The sequence below is a fragment of the Papaver somniferum genome, chromosome 5 (assembly GCF_003573695.1).
Source record: "Papaver somniferum cultivar HN1 chromosome 5, ASM357369v1, whole genome shotgun sequence".
Lineage (NCBI taxonomy): Eukaryota > Viridiplantae > Streptophyta > Magnoliopsida > Ranunculales > Papaveraceae > Papaver > Papaver somniferum.
The window spans coordinates 178229987-178254475 of NC_039362.1; the positions used below are offsets into that span (position 1 = coordinate 178229987).

Sequence of the window (24489 nt, forward strand, 5' to 3'; positions counted from 1 at the left end):
ATTTGTTTTACATATATATATACCTCTGCATCTCTATATTTAATTGAAGAAAATATAATAGACTTACCGGGAATCAAACCATGTACCTAAGAACAGCACAGAATGGATTACTTGCTCTCGGGCCGGATAAAAACCAGTGGCCTCAAATACGAGGGTCGGCACAAATTGTTTCAGCAAGGGGGCTAGATGTGCTTAGGGGAGTTAAGCTCAGTCACATGCAGTATCAAAAAAAAAAAGGTATGAGAGTAGATCGGTCGCCTAATCAACAGTCTTTCTGCATCCGTGGTTACTTGCGAAGTCAGCCATATGGCAGTGTAACAGAAATAGCATATCATCCCTGAGATCGTTAAAATCCCTCCGCCCCGCCCCATGTAAATTCTGTGAACAAAGAATGTAGTAGCAATTAGTTAGCGAGTTAAGGTGGCACTATCCTAGGCTCTGATGCATTAAGGAAAAGAGCAAGGCGAAGCAGGGAATCACCCTATCGGATCCGGCACAGTAAAAGAAAGCATCTACTGCATGTGGTCTGAATCTAGGGACAAGGCATTATCTAAATTTATTTGGAAATGCAGTTAATAATGAAGCAATTATAGCTATTTCTAAAGGTTGACCTTTATTAAAATCATTATGGCTGAATTCTTGTCATGAGTTACAACTTGAAGGATGAAAAGGTATTGGTCTGCATTGCAGAAACTTGGAAACCCTTCTCGTGGATAACTGCCCGAATCTATGTGATGAAGGGTTGAAATCTTTGTGTTATGGGTGTAACAAGCTTTCCTGTATATGTGGGGAAATCGACGGCAAATGGAGTGATTTTTCTATTGAGCTTTGGTACCTAGTATTTTACGGTGCCACATTCACACTACGACAAGCTTCAGTTTGCTAATAACGTTTAGCTATTTTCTTATATCTTTTTGATTAGTAGTTATTTAGGTGTGTAGGAGCAGAAAATATAACCGACACGTGTCTTATGATTAGAGCGGGAGTAGTTTAATTAGATACAATTGTTTGTAGGGAATAAGACCTTGCTAGCTCTTATCCTACCTAGTCAGCACTATGGGCATTATGATAACTTGGTGTGTACCCTACCCTTTATACGGGAAAGAGAGAGACATTTTTAGGAGGCTTCTTCGGCTTCTTTTTCTTCTTCTTCTTCCGTCAATTTAGAGCTCAAGAGAACTCAAATCCCTTTTAATGGAGTTTATATGTAATTCTTCCGACTTTGTAACATTTCCGATCATAGTGATATCCGTGGAGGTAGGCTTCGTTAATGGGCGAACCACGTAAAAAACCTTCTCTCCGTATTTACTTTGATGCACTTCATTTCTTCTTTGTTGAGTAGATCTTCATCTTAGGTGTTGGATTTTATTGCGTGTGGTTGTTAGGATTTTAGCAACTACATTCTGGCGCTGATTAAGGGGACCGAGAGTCACCTTCTCTATTTTTTAGCTTAGAAGTAGTTCCACTGAAGTTTAAGCCGATCTATTGACTACCGAGTGTTGAAGTGTGAGGGGTAAATGTGGAACTCGGACTGAACAAAGCTATCTTCAGACAGCAAAACGGCAAATAACATCAGTAGTTCTGTGTGGGTGAACCGGAGACACATGCAAAGAGAACCTCGACAAAATTGGAAACAGAGATACTTCGGCCAAGAACAAATCTGAAACAGGACAAATCTTCTTCTCATTTATCTCTTATTTTGTTTGTTAACACTTCAATTTGAAAGTTTTAAGTACAAATTCTTCAAAAGGTGTTTATGGAAAACTAGGGTTAGTTCTTGAGAAAAAATTGAATTTTCTTCCAAAAGCTTTACTCGATTTCTGTTTCGATGGGAGATTTGCTATCAGAAATTCTTGTTTTGCAAACCCATTTAAGCTATTTTGAAAACGTTGAGTGACGAAATCCTTAGTTGATTTGGGGATTTATCTGTTTGTTTCACCTAGGGATTTTTCTATCTTGAATGATATGATTACTTTTCTTAACTATTCACTTGATTGATCTGTTGTTGCAGTGATGATTCGAATGGCGTATGTTAGCGCAGCTGATTCTCGTAGCAACGATGTAGGTTCAATCCCTAATCTTCACTGTCGGGAGTTACAGGAAGATGAAATTTGTGAAACCTTCATCAAGTTAGTCGGATCTCACCAACTCAATTTCGAAGGAAATCGTCATGGGAAAAACTGCCACAGCTGGAACAAGCTCTGATTAATTTGTTCAAGTGATCGAGGCTAACTACATCGGCCAGTTCCATGCAACTCACTCGGGTGCATAAACCCAATCCCGAGTACCAGTTGAGGAGCAAAATGATTTTGGCAACGGATGGATGAGCTTTGGGAGATGACGAAGACGCCAAAGAGTAGGAAGCTTTGCTCATAGAGTCGAAACGGTCCTCTTCGACCAAACCACCACAGATCCCCCAGTGCGCAGCTGATACTTATGCCTGCCTACCAGGAAGGAAAGCTAAGTACCATCGATCTCAAACACTTGGCTCATTACAACTCGCATAACATCTGCATTCATCTGCGACGACAGTTTAAACTTTCAAATGCTAGTGAATAGTCCAAATTGGATCTTTTCACCGATTAACAAAACCCGCTTTCCTTAAGTTACTAAGTAATATTTTGGCCTGATTTTGGAGGAGACAGGTCATGTCATCTGCTGCACATTTGTAGTTTAGATGCTAAATATGCAATTTGGCTTAAGTTTAGCTTGGGTGCTCACTTCCTTGACTTGTTGTTACAGAAAAAAAGATCGAAGAGAGTGAAATTTCTTTAATTATGTATAGAACTTCCAGCAAAACCAGCTCAAGAAGACGCCCTTATGATCGATCACTTTGAATCATCCGTCTCGGACCAAAATCACCTCTGGCCTCCACCAGACAGTCTTTTGCTCGGGTCTCATCAGCTTCTGGCCGCTACCCATCACCAGGAGAATAACTGAATTGACGATCAACTCTAACTGACATATCCTTCTTGTATCAGATCACCTTGAGTCACCATCTCCGATGTGATAATTTTTCCCAACACAACGGACTGGACAACTCAACTTTGAAGCTGTAAATGGAGAACCTGGTAGAATCATGCAACAGAGGGTGCAAAACTCTAGCATAATAACGTGTCGTGGCAACGACGATTACTCCTCAGATATAGGAGCAAGGATCATAGCTGACATTTAATGTCAAAATATGTCACTTATCAAAGCACAGGCCATGTCACCAGTTATTGGAAGTCGAATCTAAGTATCACCTTCCCCAAATACCTAAACTCATTCAATACAGCGCATATAATGAATTTGTTCATTGTGATACGTATCGTTCAAATGCTAGTGAATCTTCCAATCATATTTATGAAAAATGGTAAAAGCCTGCCTGAAATTACTTCGAAAACATCAATTACCCGATCTTTCGGCCTAATTTTGAAAGAAATGAATCATGTAGTTAGTACTACTTTTGTCGATTAGATTTCGAATATGGAATCGGGCTTAAGTTTTGATCGGGGTACTCACTCATTTGACTGGATATTGCAGAAAAATGATAATGGGAATGGGATCTTGCACAAAAATGATTGTATATTGACCCTGCAGTGAGATTATCTTGGAAGAATCCTGTTATGAACAATCACTTCGGATCAACCATCTGGGAGTCTGCTCATGAAACATCATTGCTCATCTAAGGAAGCTATCTTGGAACAAATAGTTCAGGTCAATCAACTCGGAAAGCAAGGAAGTAGTATCTCAAGCTGCAACTACTCGCGCTAGATCACATCGGGGCACATACAAACCACTCGGATTCCAGCCAGTAACGTCTATAACCAGCATATATCGGGCATTCATCATCTTCGGGAGATAAGCGAGAACACTTCTCCTAACTAACACATCCCAGCACACAAAAGCTCGCAGAAGTTTGAAAGGCCAACAAGAAGACTCTAATCACGTGGAGAATCTGCATAATGGAGGCACGACCAAATTAGACAGTCCGCTTAAGTCTGCGAAGTTCATTAGGATATGCCAGTCGGACTATGAACAACAATCAGTCATCTCGGGACAAAGCAATATACCAAGCTGTTGCGCCTACTCGTGCCAACTCGTATCGGGGCATATCCAATCCATTTCGGGTCCTAGAAGTGAACACTTCCTCGCAGCGAATGATCATCGGGATATAGCACCCGATCAAAATGATGATGGTCAACAGACTCAATTGAAACAACCGCTTCGAACAATTTCGTCACAGCAGTCAACCCAGCTTCATCGAGATATATCAATCAGTCGGACCTTTGAGGTTAATCGGGCGAGATACGACGGCAACATGATGGTGAGCATCGATATTGGAATGGTCGTGAACCGAAATAGCAGCAATCACTTCTCTTCCCAATTAGTCTACAAGCGTGGGAGATTCGGCGATACAGGGAGCAATGTGTGACTGAGATATTCCTCTAGCGTGTGACGCAGAACGGGCAAGGAGCAAATGTTGTTCCGAAGATAATCACTTGAACCACAAGGCTATGCCAACTACGTTCAGTACTCAGCTACTTCGGACCAGAAACGCCACAAACCAGTGAATATAAGGCATCCGTCTAGTTCAGAACCCACTCGCGACTACTTACTTTCTGTTTTGATGAATTGGAAGCGACTCAGTTAGGGTCAACATGCAATGACTTGGACGCACCCTCGATCGATGGACAGTGAATCATCTCGGGCACCATCGGTATGGAATTGATTATCTCGCAACAACAGCCGACTAAATGAAAGGACTTGCAAGTTGTGGCAACCAAGCGGGACTGAAAGTGAATATCCGTGGAACATAGTATATTACATGAAACGTACAACGGTAAGGCGATGATATGACAAACACAGCGATATACCATTCGTACTCAGGCCATCAAACTGAATGGCCCGGGATGGTCTAAGACTTCTGACTCCAAATTAGACTACGCAGACTTTGGTAAATAATAACCTGGGGGACGCCTTGGGTTGTTAGTGTACTGTAACACACGGATCATTAAAATTCGGGTCATCAAACGGAATGATCCGAGGTGATCTAACTTGTCATTTATTTCTTTAAAACCGTGAGGGGTAGGAACTATGACATGAGCGACTAATGGTCATTCGAACTCGGGGCAATGCCTGTTTGGAAGTGCCGATGTGACTTACACTCGAATGGTCATTCGTACTCGGGGTAATGCCAGTGTGGAAGTGCCGAGGTGACTTACACTCGAATGGTCATTCGTACTCGGGGCAATGCCAGTGTGGATGTGCCGAGGTGATTTACAGTCGACTGGCTATTCGATACTCGGGGCAGTGGCAGTGGCAGTGTGCAAGTGCCGAGGTAGCCTAAGGGTTCTGGTGCTTGGAAACCAGTAACAGATTATCAAGGAACAAGTACTTGATAGTCGAGCATACAACATTGCTCCCATCGCAAGTGTGATCGATTATCAAGGCATGAGTACTTGGTAACTCACTTGATCCGGGATAGTCGTTTGATGGCACCCAGGATATCGAGCTATAGATCTTAGGAATGACCGAATCCCTTCCACTAGATCAAAACGACGGTGATGAGATACCTCAATCGGGACATGGCATTGGGCCCGATGACCCTTCCTTGTGAGTGTGTTCGACAGATATGGAATATTAACTAATGCCTACTCTGAAATGATTAGTATTGCGGGAAAATATGTATGCTAAGACTATGAGCGGTTATACATGAAAAGGGGCAACACAATGGGGACGACGGATCTGTCGGGTCATCAGCGTGTGAGACTTGAATAAAATACGTACATGGGTTTTACAAGTCGTCAGTAGCAGAGGCTACTTCTAAGCACATGGGCGAATCATCCGAAGTTTGTATCATACCGAGACACGTCTTTCAGCTCGTGAACAAACAACCTCAATAGGGAAACTTCAACAGGGAAGATTTCTTACCTCTTCGCCTTCAATGTTAGACATTGTCTAGTGGCATTTACCATAGAAACTCATGAGAAAGCACAACGGATGCAATGAATATTTGAAAGTCGGAAAAGCGTGTGACTGATAACGTATTTTTATTTAAAAAATTGTAAACATTAGCAGGAACGTTCGATGGAAACCGAATTTATGCCAGAATAACACGAATAGGGCTAAATAGTGCATGGAGGCTACATACAGGGGCACGGAAGCTAGGGAGAATAACTGTCTTGGTTACGATGGTGTCCAAGAATTGTCAGCAGCAAAGCTACGGACCGAGATCACAAACCAAATGAAGGAGCGACGACATCATGGAGTCTCCCAAGTTTATGAATCAAGTAAAGAGTTGCAGGAACGAACCGTACCGTATCAACATTGCTGGCAGCAAAAAGGTCCCAAGCAACTATGCAGTCCAATTATGAAGCAAGTAATGTACGAGTCCAGCCTACAGTGAGCCTTTTCACGCTTTTGTAGAGTATGGCAGAACGGTGTACTCGAATGTATTGACTTCAGCATCTTTCAAAGCCAAAACTTATCGCCGAAAATGCAAGGCTTAAGTGTCTCATCCCATAGGTCCGAGGCATGATTGTTGTCTCGAGACTCCGCAAATGAACAGCGGCAAGTACGCGTACTAGGAAGGTGCTGATGGTTTTCCTTTGCGCAGTCCCTTCAACAACAATCATATAATCACAAGACTGACGCAAGAAAAATGCTTGGGAGTGGCACGGGAACACCTTCACCGTTTGAAGCAAACCGGGGATGCTAAGACTGTCAGCCAATTAACAAGAAAGTTGAGACATGGCAACTACCACCTTCCCTCATGAGTCGCAGGTACCCTCGTTCCTGTAAAGAGCTTCAGAAACTATTATTTGTTAAGAACTAAAGACGACTGAACCAGACAAAGAGTTGAGCATTGACTACCAAGGCGTGATCGTGACAACTTCGAACAGGATGAGTGCATGACCAGATTGTCAAGGGTCTGGTCAGTTCAAGAATGCTTCATATATTTCAGAAAAGAAACTAGCAAGCATCTCGGAGCGAGCTCCAACAATTACCAAGGGAGATAGATAGCTCGGGGCAAATGTAGTGATCCGCAATTGTTAGCGGAGACCAGCCAATACGATCCTACGGTACCGGAGTTACAAGGAATATCACGGCACGACAACAGCAATCAGCAATTTTTGAACCAAGAATTGCTTTGAAACTTCGCACAAGAATAAGGGCAAGTATGCATACTGCAGACGCATTTTGTATTCTTCTGCACAGTTCCTTCAGCAACAGTGAATAGCTCACTGCAAAGAACATCCGATGCACCATTCAGCCGACGTTATCAACTTAACCAAACAAAAGCATACACCACCGGACTTGTATCAGAAAAGGAAGCCTGATAAAACAAAAAAGAGCAGCTCAACAGCAGAATATCCCAACAAGAATGCAACATAGAAGCGATAGTCAGCAGCACCGAGAGAGCTTATCACCAACCGTATTCTGCTGTTTCGAACTCAACCCATCAAGACACTCCGGACACCAACACCACCTTGAGAAAGTGTTAAAACAGCTGTCACGAAGAGAACTGCTACCATCCAAGAATTTCAACTCCAGATGCAAGCTTAAGCCGAGCCAGAAGTATACCCAAGAAGTTCAAATCAACAAAAGTGGATAGATCTTACAAGACGAGGCACTTGACTCCGGGCCGGCATAACAACACGAATCGTCTGTAATGTCAAAGAAAGCCAGAGCCGAGTAAAGCGAAAATAAGTACACGACATCGGGTTAAGTGGAAACATAGGAAACAATCGGGAAGTACAAACTAGTCGGGAGGCATGCTAGTAAGAAGCCCAGATTCAGACAACTCGCAGCCCAACGAAAATCCAAAGTCGCTACAAGTTGATAGTCCAGTAAAGTTTGGGTACACATAGAATCATCACCAAGCCAAGACCCGAAGCAAAGATGTCAGAAGCAAGCGATCAACAACAACGCAGACCTAGTATTTTCTTAAGGATTGCTTGCAAGATATTGCCCAAATTACAAGATATAAGTTCTAGTCCTGGATGTACATTCCATGGTTTTGGTTATGATTACAAGACCGACGATTACAAGTTGGTAACGAATATGATGAAGGATTATAATTTAGTCCAAGTCTATTCTTTAAAATCGGAATCATGGAAAAGCTTTATATCCATCGAGTATGGGTTGCTTTTTGAAGCACATCTGGGGTGCTTTTGAATGGAGCTGTTCATTGGCTCAGGAGTAGATTAAGTGAAACGTCCTCCGCAATGATAGTCTCAATGCATATAAGTGAAGAGAGATTTGAAGAATTGCAACTACCAATGACACTACCAACAACGTTAACTATACATGAAATGAATATGGGAGTGTTGGAAGAGTGTCTTTGTGCACTTGCTCATATGCAAAGGACTTTTCAAGTGTGGGTAATGCAAGATTATGGAGTTTCAGAGTCTTGGACTAAACTTTACACCATTACATTTGAGAGCATGCCATGTTGTGTATATTTTGATGTGAAACTTATCGAGTCTTTTAAGGATGGTGAGATTCTGTTCAAGAACCAGTGTCGTGTAACTTTATATGACCCGAAGCATGGAGCTACGAGAAAGCCAAATATTAACATCCATGGTTTAATAGTGCGAAAAGCAGTTATTTTGAAAGTTTGGTTTCCTTAAACTCTGTTACTGCTGTGGGAAGAAGGAAGAAGGGAGAAATCACTAGAAACTTATTGGAGACTAAGACTAAGAAGAGAAACAGGTGAATATGCTATTTAATCCTTGTTAACTGTCTATCATTTATGTTTTGTTTCATATGTTAAAACCACGTAATGGAAGTGAATTTGAGTTTTGCATCATGTCTATGAAATACATCTTTCATTCATCATAATCCATAAATAATGATAGCCAACTCAAATATTTTATGGTAAAGCAGGAATGTGCCCAAGCAATAGAGGAGACTGAGAGGGTATTGCTGGACTTGAGGCGATCAGATTGTAAGAATAACTGAAACAGGAGAATGGATGTGTCGTAGGGGATAGCAAATATGGTGATATATACCTCAGAAATGGCGATAACAATTGAGAAGTTCTAATTTTTGGAAAAGCATTGCTGTTGACAACTGGAGTATGAACTGAAAGTAAAATTTGCTGAAACATCTGTTAGCCAAAATGATTTGTCTTTCACTTCAGAGATGCATGGTTTTAACGATGACGTAGATCCTTTGGAAAAGTTTGATATGTTTGTCTCTAATACTGCTCCTACTAGTACTGTTAAGTCAGAATTAACCAATTACTTAGAAGAAGATCTTTTACCTAGGATTGGTAATTTTGACATACTAGCATGGTGGAAGACAAATGGGATTAAATATTCAGTCTTGCAGTGTATGGCTAGAGATATTTTAGCGATTCCAGTTTCAACGGTAGCTTCCGAATCAGCTTTTAGTACCGGAGGTAGATTTGTGAGTGTTCAACGTAATAGACTTCATCCAAAAACGTTGGAAGCTTTGATGTGCGCTCAAGACTGGCTATGGGATATGCTGAATGGTAATGAAATTCTCTTTTCATTGAATTTTTTTTTTTTACATTTAATACATCATTATGGTTATATGATACACTTTCTTATTTTGGCTAGGTGGATCAAAATTCGATGGTGAAACATTTTGGGAAGAAACTGAAGCAGACGATGAGGTGATCACACTACGGGAAAAAACATCATTGACGACACAAGATAAGAGTTGCAGTACCCCTACGACAACTCAATTCCATGCATTGTGGAACGGGGGTATTGTAGAAAGTCCAAGTTTTTTTACAATGGATGACAAGTGTTGTAAAGGGTGATGTGATTCATGGTTCGACAATAGTTTGTCAATGTTGTGATTCTCTTTCGATTTTTTTTGATTACCTAACACAACTCTTGCTTGTATTGTAGAACAATCGTGGACAACATAAGTAGTATATCGTAGAAACATATACAACAACAATTACCAGTATTATGAATAATATTTGCACAACACTTGTATGAATTGTCGAACTATCTTGGACAGCACCTGGTTATGTCGTAAAGACATTTTTCACAACCTTTGGTATGTGTAGTTGAAATATGGAATACAACTCTTATTAGAAGTTGTGTGCATAAAACTATTTTGAAAAAAAAAATTATAGCTGAAACCGAATTGCATGAATTGTCGAAAGTATTTCATATTCACATTAACATGCCAGTGTAGCACATTTACATTCATTCAAGTTAACCTACCACTCCAATTGCATTACCTAGCTAACTTCAAATCACCTTGTATGAAAGTGTGTTGCGCAACGAAAGAAAATAAAATGATAGATTCTTTGAACATGACTAAAAATATCATATAAATCGTACGTGCGCAAATTTATTCCATAGATGGAACAACTAGGTGCTGATTAAAGTACAAAAGAGTAACTATTCATTCATATACAACCAGCTATTGAAAACTGATGCTGAAGATGGTTGGTTGGACTCGAGACTCATGGCAAGAGATTTTCTTCAACTTGGTCCACATTCTCCAGTTTACAGCTGCTTCTGTATGTTACAAGTTGTTTCTTTATTGAAAAGCAATTGTCACCCTACAATTCAAAGTCTGAACCACATATGAGAGACTGAAAAATCAGACTGAAGTTTCTGCAAGCATTAAGTTTTTCATCAAATACATCCTAGGTTCCCACATATTTGCATTTGTTAGGCTTTCAGATCAGTGATACTAGGTTGTTGCAACTGTATTTACAGTTTTCTGCTATGTGGGAATGCTCACATAGCAAGAGTCAAGTAAACACACTAAGAAAATAATTAGGCAGATGTGAATTCCATGCAACAGCTTGAACCTGAAACAAGATGAAGTAATAACAAAAATGGAAAAACTACATATTGATAGAGCGGGCTGCCACGAACTTCCACTTTGGAATTGTAAGCTACATTATGGTCCTAATGGTTAAGAAAATTGGTTGTTCATTTCGTAGCAACGATTGTTGATTTGTTTTTGTTCTCATGACAAAATTTCCATGGGATCTTATAAAGTCAAAGGATGGCCGAAAATTTTCCATGGGATGTTATTGCTGATGTGATTAGTTGGAGTGGTAATTATTATGGCATATGCAATATAAGCAATAAAGAAACTCAATCCTCAGTCCAGTTTCAATAACTTCAAAATTAATTAGGGAAGAATGAAAAATACCTAGAGAATCTTGGAGCAAGTGAGTGAGCTTTGAATTCCTGCACAAATTGGGAATATTCAAAAATCAGAATGTTAGTTTGGCATTAAGTAGAAAATTATAATCATATCAAACAAGCAAAATTAACAATATTAAATTTGTATCTTCATCAGATATCCTCATAAAAGATGACCTGAAAGGAATATGTGGGATTTTGGTCGCCAGCGCTGCTATCACACCTCCCAGTGCAGATAAGGATCTGTTAATAATTTGAGTTTCTTTCAGCGGATCTCCTTAAACGTCTGGCTTGGCTAATCTCTCACTTCCAGCAAGGTCATGAAGCCATAACTTGCTTCTTGTGTATTCTCCATTCATCAATCAATGCTGCATCATATACCACGATTGAATTTCTAGTAAAACAGCAGTTAAAATTTCACAACAACAAATAAAAAGGCCATATAGGTTTCTTACACAATTTGGTATCAGAAAATCATTAACTATAACTTTATCTATCTGTGTGGTTTGTTTCTCATGTCAATAAGAGAAGAAAAGGGGTACCATTTGGATCAGCTGTTGTGCTCTTTGCTCGCAAAGATGTCACCAACTTTAAGATTCACAAACATAAAGAGGATGCTAACCGTCACTATAAATCCAAAGAACATCAACGCCTTTAGCAGTCTGAAAATCTGTGCTGAACTTTCTCCTACCCAGTGACACTATCTGATTTGCGTAGCCCGGGAAGCAGAAAAGCATATACAGAATCAGCACTCATAGAGGAAATTAATAAGTTGTTGAGAATCAGCACTCTGTAAGCAGTTAACGCGGAGCACATCTAGCTTGTCAAAGCAAGAAGAGCATAATAAAACATCAGATCCAATAGCTTATACTCAAAGGATGACAAGGGACAATTTATCGCTAAGGTTGGATGGAATAGGTCCATCGAAATTGTTGAACCCGGGTCCAAATTCTTTAATTGCTATAGGGATTGGTTCCAGAGAATGAGTTGTTGCGCAGTGGGAAAAGCTCAGTTAACATCCTTGCACAAGTGGGTTAATATAACTAAAGAAACTAGGCTAGTGCTCACAGATGCTTACATCAACTTCGTGTACAAAAGATTACAAATTTCAGGAGCCAGTGTTCCATCCAGAGAAAGATCCTTCAAAGCTCTGCAAGTAGAAGAAATTTCACATCGTTAATTCATATTCTCTCCACAAATCCAACAAACTTTTCTCTCTCACAAGGTTCAAGCTCGATAAGATTAAGGTTGAAGCCCTATATGATTTTTCCCACAAACCATTGAATTTCCAACCTCCCACCAATACTACTACTTTTCAGTTCCAGGACTGAGATCTATGTCGTCAAGGGCAAATAAACTGACACGAGCAATTTACACTCCGCAAATCATGACAACAACAAATTTAAATTTACACAATAAAACAACCAATTTATCATGAACAGCAACAAAAACCCTAAATCAAAAGACAAAACCACTTACAAGACTAGTGGCATCGATGTTGTGTACAGAAACTCCAATTCCTCCAGCAGATTTACTAATAACAGCACACTCCTTCAAAGTGTCGTATATTCCTTCAATATTGTCCTCTATCATGCACACATGGAAGCCTCTACTCAACTACAAATTCCAACAAAACCTCAATTAGTCAGAAAATTAATCCTAATATCAAAATAACAAACAAACAAAGAAAAAACATAACATACTTGAGGCCTTGGTGTCCTTGCATTGAAAAGAGTAGGAGAAGCATGGGAAAACCAACGCCGTGACATAAGATGATATGTTTTAGAACAGGATCAATATTGTCTTTGTGGATTCCAACAGCAACCTCAGGAGAAGAAATCTCCAACCAGCTTGGTGGTGTTCTGTATCAACCCAGATCAAACAGTCAATACCTTCTCACACCCAAAACACCCCTCCAACATTAAAATCATACCAACACATCAGAAATACAACAGATTTGTAAATTGAAGCTAGTTTTTATTGTCAGTATATACCTGAATGAGTGATTGAGTTCTCTCTACTTCCATGTGTTAAAAGATAACGCCATTTTGTCTGTACTTAATTACAGGTTGTACATCTAAGCTGTAATCCTCAGAGAGTCCTTCCGAAAGTTAGACTTTAAGCCTTCCTCCGTCCTGATGTAAAGGAAATAAGAATCAAGTCAGATTCAAAATAGAGAGCTTAGAAGACAGAAGAAATCTAAAATAGACCGCAATTAGACCTCAAATGGCTAAAAAGGAAGACCATTCAAAACAAAATTAGAAGGAACTAAGAGTTACAAAACAAAATTGGGAACTAGGGTTCCTGAGAAACTAAAAAAAACACAAAAATCAATAACAGAACTTGGAGATTGAAAATAATTTACCGCATAATTTAAGTTAAGATAATCGTTACGACGCTTACAGCTATTGATAGTTAAGGCACCCATGGTGACAAATCTTCAGAAATTCGTGTTCGAATCTTCAATATGAACAAAACCCATCTTTAATTTCTCCATTTCTAACTCAATTAACGATTCACTAAGAAAACCCTAGTTCTCGATTCATAACAGGACTCAATCTTCTTCTTCATAATTAGCAGAAACACCAACTCCTTCTTCTTTTATACATCCTCACGATTTAAATTTCCTCAGGCCATACCTCAATTTCACCTCTCGATTTTCAACTGAAGAAGAGCAGAGAAGAAGAACGAAAAAGAAGAAAGAAGAAGAGAGAATAAGAAGAGAAAATGAGTTTCAAAGAAGCCATTGCAATTTGAAAGAACCGATCTACAACTTCCGTAAGTTTTTTACATAAGAGAGTGATCGAGAAATAGATTCTGTGGTGAGTTAGGGTTTTCTTTTGCAAGGGAGGCGGAAGATAAGGTTATAGACGAAGATAAGAGAGGAAAATGAAGAAACTGTGAGAAATTTTCTTTTGATCTTCTATATACCTATCTTTAAACGGCCAAGATTTGATTTAAATATGGTCATACGGATTAGGGATATCTTTGGACGGTGGATATTTGATTTGAGACTGTCATACGGATCAAGGAAAGTGTGTTTTCTTTGTGCTTTCTCTATGTGCTTCCGGATTGAATTTCGACTAGTCACATAAGTCGTGAAGTAATTTCGACTATCCATACATGTCATGAAGTAGCTTTAGTTCACACCGGAAGACTCGGGTTCTCAGGATACACCATTGAAATCGATAAATATGAAGCTCTTTGTGTGTTTTTTTGTTCTTTTTTTGTGATTTCGATTTGTGCTTTTGTGCTTTATTTTTTTGCTTTCGGTTTATTTTAACTAGGGTTAGCAAGATACATCATCGAAGTTGATAAATATAAAGCTCAGTGTCGACTCGAACTTCAAATGTGGCATAATGGCATACAAACTATGAATTGGGAAGCTCCAGGAGGGTTCTGACTTCAAGCTTAGCATAATACATCATCGAAATTGATAAATATGAATCTCAATGTCGATTCGAAATTAGGTATAACGACAAATAAAGTATGAATCATGAAGCTCCAAGAGGGTTCTGACTTCAAACTTGACATGATACATCATCGAAATCGATAATAAATATAAATCTCATAGTCGATTTAAACTTAAAATATGGTATAACGACATAGAAACTATGAATCATGAAGCTCCGGGAGAGTTCTGACTTCAAACGTAGCATGATATATCATCCAAATCGATAAATATGAAGCTCAAAGTCGATTCGAACTTCAAATATGGTATAACGACATAGAAAATATGAACCAAGAAACTCTGGGAGGGTTCTGACTTCAAACTTAGCATGATACATCATCGAAATCGATAAATATGAATCTCAATGTCGATTCTAACTTCAAATTCGGTATAACGACAAACAAACTATGAATCATGAAGCTTCAGGAGGGTTCTAACTTCAAACTTGGCATGATACATCATCGAAATCGATAAATATGAATCTCAGAGTCGATTCGAACTTCAAATATGGTATAACGACATAGAAAATATGAACCAAGAAGCTCTGGGAGGGTTCTGACTTCAAACTTAGCATGATACATCATCGAAATCGATAAATATGAATCTCAATGTCGATTCTAACTTCAAATTCGGTATAACGACAAACAAACTATGAATCATGAAGCTTCAGGAGGGTTCTAACTTCAAACTTGGCATGATACATCATCGAAATCGATAAATATGAATCTCAGAGTCGATTCGAACTTCAAATATGGTATAACGACATAGAAAATATGAATCATGAAGCTCTAGGAGAGTTCTGACTTCAAACTTAGCATGATACATCATCGAATCGATAAATTTGAAGCTCAATGTCGGTTTGAACTTCCTAAGAACGATGAATTCATTCATCTACAGCTAAGATTCCATCGGAATATTCTCCGAAACCTTAAACACACCACAAATTTATTAACTTCGACATTGAACCTGGCTACGAGCTCAAAATCTGGCCGCGAGTAGACTACAATAAGTCGGAAACTGCGTAAGAACGATGAATCCACCCATCTACAAGTAAGATTTCATCGGAATATTCTCCGAAACCTTAAACACACTACAAATTAGACACTGAACCAGGCTCTGAGATCGATAGTTGGTCGCGAGTGGACTATTATAAGTCGAAAACTTTATAGGAACGATGAATTCACCAATCTACAGATAAGATTCCATCAGAATATTCCATTTACAGGTAAGATTCCTTCGAGATATTCTACGAAACATTTAAAAATCATATTTCTGCATATTGTATGCGTACCCGGATCCAAGATCGAAACCTGGCCGTCGAATCCCCCAAACCTCATTTTTTCCCACATTCTATATTTTAACTTCAACAACACTTATAAGTGTTGTTATACGTTTCTATTAAAAAAAAAAAAAAACTAAACTTGTGAACTGTAAGGATGGTTGATGAGCTAGACATCCATGCATTAGGTTCATGTTCGAATCTCCCCTCTAACGTATTTTTCATTATCATATTTTTGTGTTCTTCAACAACACTTGTGAGAATTGTGATAGGCTAAGTCACTACACTTATGAAACAAAGTTGTTATACCTAAATGTCGTCACAACAGTTTTGCTAAAGGAGTTGTCGTTTGTTTTCTTAGCGCAACCCCTTATTCCTAAGAGTTGGTAGTGATGATATACGACAACTCTTCCTTTGAAACCAGTTGTAAAACATAGGACTTTCTACGATGTATAGCGAAGTGTTGTAAATCTCCAGTTGTAGATGTATATTTTTCCCGTAGTGTCACCATGGAGGAAGATACTTGATAAGAAATAATTAAGAACTAAAATGAGTGATGCTCGTTTATAGACCAATTTGTTTTTCTTTGCTTGTTTTACGATGAATTTATGAGTTTGAAATTTTAAATTATTATTATTATTATTGGTTGAACTTAGATATTGATTATTAAATTAACTCATCATATTTGAGCTTAATGTTATGGGTAACCAGTAAAAAACCCGCCCCGTACGGGTATTTCCCATACCCGCCCCGTCCCAGATCAAGCGGGTAATGGGGAGGGTGTGGGTTTTTTTTTTTGAACGGGGCAGTGACTGGGATACAAGATCCCGTCCCATACCCGCCCCATGACCATCCCTAATTGGAATGAACCAGTTGTTGAAGACTAGTCGTACAATATACATGTCCAAGTCGAAAACCGGTTGTTTATATTGCCACGGCTACATTCTTTTTGGAAAACCACTCATTGAGCGGTATTTAATGAGTTGTTCGCTTTTTTTTTGTTTTGTTTTTGGTTGGAACGGCTAAAATAATGCCGCGCAGTATTTTTATTAAGCCGCAAATAAAATGCCGCTCCACCTGATTTTTTACCAAAATAACTAAGAAAATGTCATTCGATTTGTCTTCCGAGGACACTAGTTCCTTTCTGAAGAAGTGCCCTACTCCCCATAGCCCTTGCTCTTATATAAAGTGTATCCAACCACCTTAATAAACAATTTTAGCTGCATTATCACCATCGAATGAATCTGATGATGGTGTTGTTGAATGCTTTCATGCTATGAGGATCTTCCGATGTTTCCTATTAAAGAGAATATTGGGTATTCAGTAAGTTATGATTTATTATCACCATCGAATGAATCTGATGATGGTGTTGTTGAAATGGGTTTGCCCTATAAATCTTCTTCAAAACATACGACTGAATTGTTTGGTTCTTGTAATGGTTTGGCATATGGCTGGAATCGTCAGTTGAAATTATTTTTTCTGTGGAACCCAGCGACACAGGAATACAAGAGATTGCCCAAATTACAAGATATAAGTTCTAGTCCTGGATGTACATTCCATGGTTTTGGTTATGATTACAAGACCGACGATTACAAGTTGGTAACGAATATGATGAAGGATTATAATTTAGTCCAAGTCTATTCTTTAAAATCGGAATCATGGAAAAGCTTTATATCCATCGAGTATGGGTCGCTTTTTGAAGCACATCTGGGGTGCTTTTGAATGGAGCTGTTCATTGGCTCAGGAGTAGATTAAGTGAAACGTCCTCCGCAATGATAGTCTCAATGCATATAAGTGAAGAGAGTTTTTGAAGAATTGCAACTACCAATGACACTACCAACAACGTTAACTATACATGAAATGAATATGGGAGTGTTGGAAGAGTGTCTTTGTGTACTTGCTCATATGCAAAGGACTTTTCAAGTGTGGGTAATGCAAGATTATGGAGTTTCAGAGTCTTGGACTAAACTTTACACCATTACATTTGAGAGCATGCCATGTTCTGTATATTTTGATGTGAAACTTATCGGGTCTTTTAAGGGTGGTGAGATTCTGTTCAAGAACCAGTGTCGTGTAACTTTATATGACCCGAAGCATGGAGCTACGAGAAAGCCAAATATTAACTTCCATGGTTTAATAGTGCGAAAAGCAGTTATTTTGAAAGTTTGGTTTCCTTAAACTCTGTTACTGCTGTGGGAAGAAGGAAGAAGCGAGAAATCACTAGAAACTTATCAGAGAGTAAGACTAAGAAGAGAAACAGGTGAATATGCTATTTAATCCTTGTTAACTGTCTATCATTTATGTTTTGTTTCATATGTTAAAACCATGTAATGGAAGTGAATTTGAGTTTTGCATCATGTCTATGAAATACATCTTTCATTCATCATAATCCATAAATAATGATAGCCAACTCAATTATTTTATGGTAAAGCAGGAATGTGCCCCAGCAATAGGACTGAGAGGGTATTGCTGGACTTGAGGCGATCAGATTGTAAGAAGAACTGAAACAGGAGAATGGATGTGTCGTAGGGGATAACAAATATGGTAATATATACCTCAGAAATGGCGTAATAGAATTGTCAATTGGGAAGTTCTAATTTTTGGAAAAACATTACTGTAGACAACTGGAAGATGTTGACGAGTATCTTGGTTCAGACTATCAGAGCTGCAATTTTTGAGATGTATACTACCCATTCATATGAAACTTCAACTTTTTGCTGAGAATGGATGATGGAATTTCTCCAGTATATCTGCCCCAGAAGATGTGTGGAACGATCATTGTTGGACCAGCTGATAGATGCACAAATTTGAAGCTAGCCTCAAATTTAGATATTCGCAACATATACATGTGAGAATCTATTCACCTCTTGGTTGGTTTTATTGCACTGGTTCCAAAAATCTTTTTGGATCACTGGTATGTTTTTATTCCAGTTGATAATAGTGGTGCATATATCTTATAACTTTTTAATCTTCTTTTTTTTTTTTTTTGATGACTGCGTTTATCGGAAAATTTTCTTCTTTGGTTTTGATGTCAGAGCCATATTTGGTTTTTAGCCTAATCAACATGTAGGATCATTTGACATGAACGACAATTCACTAATTGACATTATCTATCTGATAGGCACCTGGACGTTTCCAAGCTTGGTTTCGGTGGGGTAATTGCCGGGTCTGTTAAAGAAACTTCTTCCTCTTCATTGGGAGTGCAGGAGAAACACTCTTTTTCACGATCATGGTTGCTGGTTAAGGATTATGCGCCTGGAAGTGGCCAGGAGGGGAGTGCTGTAAGTTCTTTCTACTATGTGAGTTTGCGAAAGATGGAAACTCATATCAAGAGGAAAATCAGTTAAATTCGGTCGTCCTTACTTTACTTGATGGTGCTTTGGTTAACGGGGACAATGTAGAGCCAAGTTTCTTAACATATGGCCTTCTTCTGATGATGAAATAGAGAGTATTCAAGACCCATTCTTGAGAGCTCTCGTATATTTGCTTTTACCTCTGTTTATCAAAGATAACGTATGGAAAAATGACAAAGCTGCGGTATTCCTCGAATGTCTCAATGATAAGCTTTTCTTTGGAACGACAATTAGATGTTTAAGGATTCTCTCCTTTCTTACAAGTGTTATTATCCGAAGATTGCAGAGAGTGCTCACGGAATCTGATGAAGATACTCCACTAGAATTTTTTAAGGAAATCCAAGTGCATAATATTGTTCTGGGTTGGCTTTAAAGAACCCTATCGCTGCCACCTTCAATTGTTCCGCTAACATATCAGAGTAAGAAGCTTTATCTTGTTCATTTATTTCTGGTTGTTCTTATTTAGTTATATACTTGTATCTGTTCATAAATTACTGCGTAACCCTTATACATAGTTAGCCTTTTGGCAGCCTTCTTGCTTGGAAAAATTAACAATATTAAATTTGGAAATATGATAAGGATTATATCTTTTTGAGCGGTTGATATGAGTTCAGCTGGGCATATCTTGTTATGCTTTAAGTTCCTTAGGAGGAATAAGTGCGCTGAAGATGGTGCACTGAATCGAGTTCTGCTACCCAGTCATCATCAGTACAGATAACCTTAGAGAAGCTGACTTCAGTTTGTGTTGTAAGGAGCTCGATAATGAAGATTGGGAGTTTGTATTGTCTCAGTTGCGACTGACTCTACTGTTTTGGCCATGGAAGAAGTTGCAGAGTCTGTCAATGACGCTGTCATTAACTATTCTGCTATAAAAGAAGATATCAAAACGCAGCTGGAGGAAGTTGTTTGTTCGATAGACCCATCTCCTATTAATAATTCCAGGAGTGCCCTTCTCACGTATACCCTGTTGCCTGTTTTACGGGATTCTTGAATAGCGTGAAGTGGATTCCAGTGTTTCTAGTTCAGCGAAAACAGATAAGTGGAGATATACTACCGACAAGATACTTGTGAGGCCATCGCAGGTTATTCCTCCTATTCAGATGGTTCGTCTATTATAGCTTTATCCCACCTTGTGTGCACTCATTTGTGGGAGTTAGTATCATCCATTGTAATCAGCTCTCTTCAACATGTTAAAGTTACAGCCGTACAACCGATGGAAATTTGGGGAAGGATGTCAGTTCTACGTATGCAATCTTGTTTTCTACCTCGCGTATTCATTCAGCGCAAATTGCTGTTTTACTGTGTATGTCAATGTGATCGACGTATCCAGTTTCACATCTAGCTATCAGTGAAAAAGATGTATGCAGCGGCAGCAGCTCTTCAGGAAATGTATCTACTAGTCAGGAGTATGTCTAGGCTCCTAATCCCAGTTTTTCCCCGGATGATAATATCCCCGTGAGAGATGAAATTTCTCGCATGATTATTAAATATCCCTCTACGCTTACTGAAGGGGATTTAATCTCGCATCATTTGGTAATTTCCAGTAACAACATCTTGCTAGCTTGAAGTGTCATTTATACTACTATATCTAGTCTCTTCTTAGACCTCCATTGATGAATATTTCTTTCTTCCTTCTAATTGCAGATAAATGTCTTTGCTGCCCGGGCTCTGTTGCAGGCATAGTAACCACTGTAACTAATGAAGTTGTTCTGGACGAGTTTTGGGAGTGTGTGGCTGACCGTTTACTTAGTTTTGACATCTATTTTAGCGACCCTAGTAGTATAGTGCTATTGCAACTCTTCAGCTACGCCATGCAGCTCGTTGCCTTGTTATTCAACTTCCTCGTTTGAATTCAACCCCAAATTCTCTGATAAGATTCTTAGGTGATGCAACAATAAGATTCACTGGTGTTGATATCTCACAGGGTTCTGCAAAGCTCTGGTGAGTATGATTAGTATACCCCAAAAAGAAAAGGTTACTCTAGATGCATGTTGCTGCAATAACTGGCTATATATGATGTCTGAGGAGCTAGCTCAGAAAAGAATACGAGTCGTACTGTTAGAGCGTTCCAAAATCACTTCTTTTATGAAATTTCCCAAGTTTTAAGAGCTGTGTAAGCATTGCTATTGTTATGACTTGTGAGTTTACAAATGTATATGCAAGATTTATGTTCATCTCCTTTGAATCCTGCTAGATTTCTCTTTACTGCCTGATTCAGTTCCACTAGCTATATTGCAAAATGCAGGAACAAAAATTAGAAAAGTAAAGAATAAAGAAAGATGCACCAGACGGGAATCGGACGCGGGTCTGTACCGTGGCAGGGTACTATTCTACCACTAGACCACTGGTGCTTGTTGAATTCCATTTCGTTTTCCTTCCAAGGGTTGTAGAAAGAACTATGCTGGAGAAAGCTGGATAAATTCATTCTGAGATGCAACAATTTTATAACTTTTACCATCTTGCCTGTTCTTTTTGCTGCCAGTCTGGGCAATTGTAGTTGATATTCTGTCACTCGTGCATCTTCAATTCATGCATCAACTTCATTCTTTAATTCTTGAGAAAACTATTGTAGCTATTGTGAATTTGAGGGAACTATTGTAATATTCTGAATTTCAGATTGAATTCTAAGACAATGACTTGCTCTTTATGTTCTGCAAATCTAATTCGCTAGCGTCGCCAGTGTTATCTGCAGCTGCTAGTCTGAACAATTTCAGCGGACATTGTCACATGTGCATCTTCAATTCACGCAACATAGTATATAAGATAATGAGAAAGGCTATGTAATTTCTTTATTTATGTGATAAGTGGGATATACATGCTACTCCATACAACTGCAAAAAGGAAAATACAACAACCAAAAGTAAGCAAATAAATCAGTTTGCAGTAAGCAATCATGATGACCTTTCAGGAAAATCCAAGTTCTTGAGTTGTTCTGGAGACAGGAAACTGATTAACAGAGATTTACTGGAATTATTCAGTAACATTTTCCTTCCGCGCATTTCTTTGAGTAAGTCTAATGCTCTTGCAACACAGTTTCCCTCACGATAACCCTTAATAATGGTATCATACGCAGTGGCATCAGGTATACACCCTTTATTTTTCATTTCAATGATCAGTTTTTCAGCTTCAATAAACATCCCTTCTTTGAACAGACAATTGATCATGGTGGTATATGTTACAACATCTGCAACTAATCCTTTGTTGGGGATTTCATAAAACAATTGTCTTGCCTTCTCAATGTTTCCAGCTCTGTAGAAACCATTCACAAGCGAATTATATGTGAATATATCCGGAGATACCCCATGAGATTGCATCTCAACTAACATGCTCTCTGCCGTTCTAACTTCTCCAGCCTTGCATAGTCCATCTATTAGCGTATTATAGGTGATTTTATTGGGTTTTAATCCCTTCTTTTGCATTTCCTTGGACAGTTGAATGGCTTCATCCAACCTAGACCTCTTGCAGTATCCATTAATCAACAGATTGAAGCTGTAAACATTTTGTTCGAGGTCCTTATCCGTCATTGAGTTAAACAATCTGTGTGCCTCCTCTAACTTACCTGATGAACACAGACCAAGAATCATGGAGTTATAAGTATATACATCAGGTTCTTTGTTGAACTTAATCATCGCATCAAATATGTTGGAAGCGTCTTCCATCCTTCCTTCTTTGATCAGACAATCTATTAATACATTAAAAGTAACTACAGTGGGCGAAATCCCAGTACCCACCATTTCATCATAATATCTGATTGTTTCCTTCCATAACCCGCGCCTGCCCAATCCATGAATTAGAGAATTATAGGTAAATGAATCAGCAGAAACCCCTTGACTGGGCATGCTATTGAAGACGCTAACTGCTTCACTTAACATGTCAGAACTGCAAAGTCCATGAATTAGTGCATTGTAAGTACACGAATTCGCAGAAACTCCTTGATTAGACATGCTATCGAAGAGTCTGACCGCCTCAGTTAACCTGTCAGAATTGCATAGCCCGGTAATCAGAGTGTTGAACAAAATAACATCCGGAACAATCTTATCATCATCTACCATTTCAGAAAAGAGATTCAGAGCCTCATCAACTAATCGTCTTTTGCACAAAGCATCCATAATCACATTATACGCAACCGTATTAGCCTTGCAATTCCATTTAGCCATGTTCCTCAGCAAGTGAAGAGCATTGTCTAATTCACCAACTCTACAAAGCCCAGTTATTATGGTACCACATGTGACGATATCTGGCTGAACTCCCCTTTCAATCATTTTGTCAAACAGTTTAACGGCAGACTGAATCTTCCCTTCCAAACACAAACCCTTAATCAAACTATTAAACACAATTACATCCGGATCATAACCCCTCTTTAAAATCCCACCAAACAAACTAAACCCAAGATCAATTTCCTTCAATTCACAACAGCAATTTATCAAAATGTTCAGTGTAACACAATCAGATTCAATTCCTAGATCATTCATCTTCTTATACATGGTGATTGCATCTGAATAACACCCAATTCTAGCAACTGAACTAAGTATATGATTGAAGGCATCACTAGTTGGCAATGGATTCAGTGAAATCATACTGTTAAAGTAAGCTAAAGCATCATCTATGTTCTCGATTTTACCAGACTTGTAATGATTAATTACTACATTTTTCAAATGAGATGTTTTTACAGATGATATCAAGGAATCGATATGAATCATATGATTATGGAGAAGGATAGTAAGTGATGAAGGGTTCTTGGAGATTACCTTTCGTAGGAGGAGAATCATTGTATTGTTTTTCAGCTCTGATCTAAGTGTTGCCCTCTGAAGGTAACTCACGAAGAATTTGAATGAAATCAAATTAACAGGGGGTTAGTTCTCCATTGATTTCGGGGGAGTTGAGTGTATTTTACATCTCAGGGATTTTGAGAGAGTGTAGGGAGTTTGAGAGAGTTTTGTGTTTTTGAGTTCAGGGAGTTTGGGGGAGTGTAGGGAGTTTGAGAGAGTTTATTAGAGGGAGTTTGGGGGAGTTCGAGAGAGTTCACTTCTAACTCATTCTCTTTTAAGAAACAATAAACCCTTATTTGCAAATAACATTGATCTTTAATCAAAAGAAAAAAAAATAAATGAAAATGATCATATCTCTGTATCAATAGTATGTTATTTTGTGCAACGAGATAATTTTTTTTCCCTTGAATTTAACGGTCTCCATACAATTCTAACTCCCTTTGTTCACGAACATTTTCCCACATATCAGCCGCTATACTCTTTCTCCATGCATTAGCTTCTT

General features: G+C 38.7%; 2 protein-coding genes and 1 long non-coding RNA gene across 3 annotated transcripts; 1 reads left to right on the top strand and 2 right to left on the bottom strand.

Annotated features, from left to right (window-relative positions):
- Positions 1-7887: 7887 nt before the first annotated feature.
- LOC113280186 (F-box protein At3g07870-like) lies at positions 7888-8618 on the top strand. The gene is made up of 2 exons (XM_026528841.1): positions 7888-8036; positions 8144-8618. Exons 1-2 carry the CDS (start codon positions 7888-7890, stop codon positions 8616-8618), a joined length of 624 nt encoding a protein of 207 aa, XP_026384626.1.
- A 1847-nt stretch (positions 8619-10465) lies between these two features.
- LOC113278233 lies at positions 10466-12915 on the bottom strand. The gene is made up of 7 exons (XR_003325374.1): positions 12839-12915; positions 12615-12752; positions 12214-12285; positions 11678-11839; positions 11313-11503; positions 11143-11180; positions 10466-10537 (listed from the first exon to the last, which is right to left on the bottom strand). It is a non-coding gene; the product is annotated as an uncharacterized LOC113278233 (long non-coding RNA).
- A 9067-nt stretch (positions 12916-21982) lies between these two features.
- LOC113283793 (pentatricopeptide repeat-containing protein At1g62670, mitochondrial-like) lies at positions 21983-24151 on the bottom strand. The gene is made up of 2 exons (XM_026533166.1): positions 23967-24151; positions 21983-23618 (listed from the first exon to the last, which is right to left on the bottom strand). Exons 1-2 carry the CDS (start codon positions 23985-23987, stop codon positions 22110-22112), a joined length of 1530 nt encoding a protein of 509 aa, XP_026388951.1. The 5' UTR covers positions 23988-24151; the 3' UTR covers positions 21983-22109.
- Positions 24152-24489: the final 338 nt, after the last annotated feature.

Bases quoted from the DNA above. Each gene is read 5' to 3' on its own strand.
- LOC113283793 (XM_026533166.1), bottom strand. From the start codon at position 23,987: ATGATTCTCCTCCTACGAAAG. The intron at 23,619-23,966 runs GTAATCTCCAAG...TGTGAATTGAAG, and splicing joins TGATTCTCCTCCTACGAAAG to GAAATTGATCTTGGGTTTAG.
- LOC113280186 (XM_026528841.1), top strand. From the start codon at position 7,888: ATGTCAGAAGCAAGCGATCAACAACAACGCAGACCTAGTATTTTCTTA. The intron at 8,037-8,143 runs GTTGGTAACGAA...TGCTTTTTGAAG, and splicing joins TACAAGACCGACGATTACAA to CACATCTGGGGTGCTTTTGA.